The sequence below is a fragment of the Aplysia californica genome, unplaced genomic scaffold, assembly GCF_000002075.1.
Source record: "Aplysia californica isolate F4 #8 unplaced genomic scaffold, AplCal3.0 scaffold00001, whole genome shotgun sequence".
In the NCBI taxonomy this organism is placed as follows: domain Eukaryota; kingdom Metazoa; phylum Mollusca; class Gastropoda; order Aplysiida; family Aplysiidae; genus Aplysia; species Aplysia californica.
Window position 1 is genome coordinate 1,013,228 of NW_004797271.1, and position 4,518 is coordinate 1,017,745.

General features: G+C 45.8%; 1 protein-coding gene across 3 annotated transcripts in view; it reads left to right on the top strand.

The window, feature by feature from the left end:
• The window catches only part of LOC101854761 (rab9 effector protein with kelch motifs), a 12,591-nt gene extending 8,079 nt beyond the window's left edge, over positions 1-4,512 (top strand). For all 3 annotated transcript variants that reach the window (XM_005088810.3, XM_005088809.3, XM_005088808.3), the window contains 3 exons: positions 917-2,136; positions 2,556-2,789; positions 4,258-4,512. In XM_005088810.3, coding sequence (XP_005088867.1) covers positions 1,308-2,136; positions 2,556-2,789; positions 4,258-4,463 — 1,269 coding nt within the window. In that variant the 5' untranslated portion in view covers positions 917-1,307 and the 3' untranslated portion in view covers positions 4,464-4,512. The remainder of the gene's footprint in view (positions 1-916; positions 2,137-2,555; positions 2,790-4,257) is intronic.
• The last annotated feature ends 6 nt before the right edge of the window (positions 4,513-4,518 follow it).

Here is a 4,518-nt window from a genome sequence, read left to right on the forward strand (position 1 = left end):
TATTATTATTATTATTATCATCATTATTATAATATATTATTATGTTCGTCCATCAAGGTCTCGAAGACCATTTAGTCATCCAGTGGTTTGGGGTGAGTGCGCAGATGACTGATCGGGCTGATTCTATGTTGAACGGATATGAGGTTGCTTTCAGAAATCTCTGGGCCCTTGCATACAACTGAACGCTATCTGTCTCTGTCTAGGACAGTCTGCTCCCTTGTGTGTTAGAGATGACGTTGGCCTTAAGGGAAGCTTTGAGACTGAATTTGTAATGCTTATTTTGGCTTCCATGAGAGCTTTTACCTTGTAGTAGTTGACCAAGCAGTAGTTTCTCTGGCAGCTGATGGTCTGGCATGTGAGCTATGTGACCTGTATTACTGTATTATTATACACATTTGAATACGAATCTTTTCCACGGTCTTCAAAGTTGGTTGAAGCACTTCCCTGTTGTCCTCAATCTCTAAATGATCTAGATTGTTCATTGAGACAGTGGAATATTGAGTGTAACAATGTTTGAAGCAATACAGAATTAGCAGAACTTAACATACAGTCAAACCTGTTCAAGAAAATCAAATGTACAAATGGCCACTCCTTGCATTTTTAACATGTTATAGTGAAATGACACTGTCCAAGAGGAACACCTGATTAGGATTTTCTCCCAGACAATAGATGGTCATCTTGGAGAAGTTTGAGTGTATTTGTCAATCCTCAGTAGTACTTTTGGTTTAATTTTTCAAAAAAATAAATCAAATTCTGTATACTACAATAAATGTGAACATAGCTGGTGTGCCTGTAAGGAAAAACTTTGATTTTATTTTTGAGTGTACTATAAATTGCATGTCTAGAGGTCAATAATTCAAGATAAACAAATCCCATATTTTTATGTGACCCTCTTGGTTTTCCTTTGTTTTTCCAGATCAAGAAATAAAAGTTGGATGTAACCAAGGAAAGAAAGTCAGAGGCGATCTTTTTGTTGTGGACAGAAAGGATATCACTAGAAGTAGCAGCCAGACAAGAGAAATAAAAGAAGAGAAAGGAAAGATTTGTATGTAGAGAGAGGGGTTCTGGAGATCAACAGAGGAATTTTGTAGATTTCAGACAGACACTTTATTTGTCCAAAGAAGGATGTTGTAGCTCACAGTTTGGGACTTTGCAACAGTAGCAGCCTGGCAAGTCTTTTTTTGGTGGTTATTAGTAGATTTTTTGTCGGTGAATGTTTGTAACATTAGTGACGTATTTGTGCATCAAAGAAAGATTAAACTTTTGAATGGGACCAAGAATTTGAAGCGTGGTAAGCGATTTAAGCGATGGCCATGGAACTACACCCTTTCTTGGAGCCTGACATACGACCTGCGGCCAACTGGTGGTATGTGGTGTCGGCGGCCGGCCAGAACCCCACCATGCGCGTGGGCCACTCGGCCACGTATGTCCCCGCCCTGCAGGAGGGAGAACACGACCGCGTCTTCGTCATCGGGGGAGCGAACCCCTCTCAAGTGTTCAGCGAGGTGTATGTGCTGGATCTGCACACTCGTGCCTGGGATACTCTGGAGGCGCCGGGTTTCCGCGGTCGCTACGAGCACTCTGCCTTCCGGGTGGAGAATCATCCCGGCAAGATTTTTGTGTTTGGGGGAGCCACACAGGAGGGCAACCTGAACGACCTCCAGAGTCTGGATGTGTCCAGCGGGGCCTGGGCCGATGTGGAGACGAGCGGAGAGCCACCCTCCCCGCGCACACATCGCTGCGCCACGGTGGTGGGAAGCAAGGTCTACGTCTACAGCGGGGGACAGAGCGGGCCCGACCCAGTGAGCGACCGCCGGGTGCACTGTCTGGACACGCATACCATGAGCTGGACGACATTGACCACTCGAGGCGACGCGCCCAAGCCACGCCATGGTCACATGATGATCCCTCACAACAACCGCATCTATCTGCATGGGGGGATGGCGGGGGCAACCTTCTACGACGACCTGCATGTTCTTGACCTAGAGCGCAGTGCCTGGAGCAATGTGCGTAAGAAACGCAGCAACCCGCCACCCCGCGCAGCCCATTACGCTGTGGTCCACAGTGATGCTATCTACATGTTTGGGGGCATGAGTGGGGCAGGTGCACTGGACGATGCTTACAAACTTAATACAGGTTAGTTAGGAAGCTAGTTATGTATGTTATAAGGTTGGTTATTGACTAAATATGCTTCTGCTTACTGAAACAGTTTAAGCTATCACTTAACCATTAAACTAAGTTTGCCCTGTTTATGTGTGGGTGATACTGTTTCGATGTGCTTCTCTATGCTCAAAGTTACATAAAAATAAGTGTCATCTATCCCATAACCTTACCCTGCCTTGTCATGTGTACCTTCCTCACCCTGCCCAGTCTCTGCTGTGTGACTGTGACAGAGACCACATGGCTATGACCGAGATCTCATGACAGTGACAGAGATATCCCATGACAGTGACAGAGATCGCATGACTATGACTATGACAGTAACTGTGTGATTGTGACAGAGACCAACGTACATGTACCGTTCCCTCACCCTGTCTGTTCCGTGTGACCAACAGAGACCAACACCTGGACCAAGCTGGACTTTGAGGGACCAGCCCCGGCCAACAGACTGGACTTTGCCCTGTGTGTGGTCAAACTGCAAGTCCCGAGAGCCTCGGCGGTTCCAGCCCACGCTCATGGCCAGGAGGACGACCCCTCTGAGACCAGCCTGAAGGCGCGGGAGGTCCTGGAGAGAGAGCTCAAGCCTGGGAGTGCCAGCTCACGTGACTCTGTCTCTGACAGTTCTTGTGGTCAGTGTGTCTGTGCAGTTCTTTTTTCAATTTGTTTTGGTTTATCATTTTTGTGTTTCTCTTTAATTTTTTTTGGATAAAATCAAACATTTTACCTGCTCATCATTTTTGGATAGTTTTTGTTTGTTTTTTCTCTCCCCAACTCCTGTAGAAATGGTGGGTAGTCTAATGTGTCAGGGATTGGCCCTCATGTAGCTTTTGTCTTGGCCTTCTTACTGAAAATATTTCTTAGGAAAAAAAAAGGGTATGTTTGATGTTTGTTAAGTCTGGGGTAACATTGGGTGGGTGTTATTGTGTGAATGAGCTTCTTTTTACACACACACACACACACACACGCACACACACACACACATGCACACACACACACAGACACACACATGTATACTCAAACGTTTTTCATCCTCCCCCGCTCACCCTTGTTTAACCCTATCCATACGCCCTGGGGTCATTTTGTACCCCTGTGTATTCTTTACATTTTAGAATACTTCTAGTACAGTGGGTGTCACATTCAACGAGAAATCGGCTCCTACGAGACAATCCTTAATTCCCGATTTTTCCTTCTATATCTCTTTGTAAATGTACGTCAGCTCCAACAAGGTTGCAAACAGATCGAAGTCGCTTTCAACGAGGTCGCAATAACCAAATTAATAAAAGCAATTAGCGGCCGCAAAAGCGAAGAATTTTTCACCGTTCTCTCCTTCTCACGCGAAGCACAAGGCTTATCCTCGATTCCTAACACACATTGTATTTGTATTGCTAGATCTAGTTTGCCTCTTAATATGGGCCCCAAAGCCAAGAGGATGGGCGAGGGTTAGCCTACGGTAGGGATGGGAGGGGGTGGGTGGGAACGCGATGCGGGCTGTGTGAAACTCTGGAAGGGTAGGTCTAGATCGAGACCTTCATTTTAAAAAAATTTGATTTTCTTCCCCTGGTCAGAAAATCCAAGCTCCCGCCTCTACTTTATGTAGATTCTAGGGTATGCTTCCACAAGAGAAAGTGTTCCAGATTTTTAAAAAATGTTTAATGCAGAAATGACGGTCAGAACACAGCTCAATCACACGCACACTGATGCTGTTTGAGATTTTCGTCATCAGGGGGAACAACTGTATAATATAATAACTTGTCTCCTTTCTTTTCTTTCGCCTTAGTCACGTTCAACGAGAGGTCGGAACCAACGAGGACAACAACCCGGTCCCTGCAACCTCGTTGAATGCGATACCCACTGTACGAAGATCTCTTTGAAACTTTCAGTATTTCTCAAAAAATCATTTTGACAGACTGCTATGCAAAGCGTACAGATCGGATTAACGAGTAAATTTCCTCTTTGGAAAGTGGTGGCACAGAGTTCGCCACGTCGTATGGATAGGGTTAACTAACATGTTTCTGATAAACTTACCTATACTTAACATGTTTCTGATAAACTTGTTTATACCTAACATGTTTCCTTTGTGTGTATTTTGGCCTCCAGTGAGTGAAGCCCTGTTTGCCTTGGAGGCAGATCCTTCTGCTCAAGGGCAACAACCCAGCACTGAGACAAGCGGCCCGGTGGGGGACTGCGGGAAAGTGTCGGCTCCCCTGGAGGGCAACACAGAGGAAGTGACCATGGTGTTGGTTAACGGTGGCATGGACACGGAGGGGGAGATTTTCGATGACACGCTGGTTTTGTTGTTGTGACCCGTACATAGAGGGAGAGGTGTACGGTGACAGGCCTGTCCTTTTGTGACCTGAC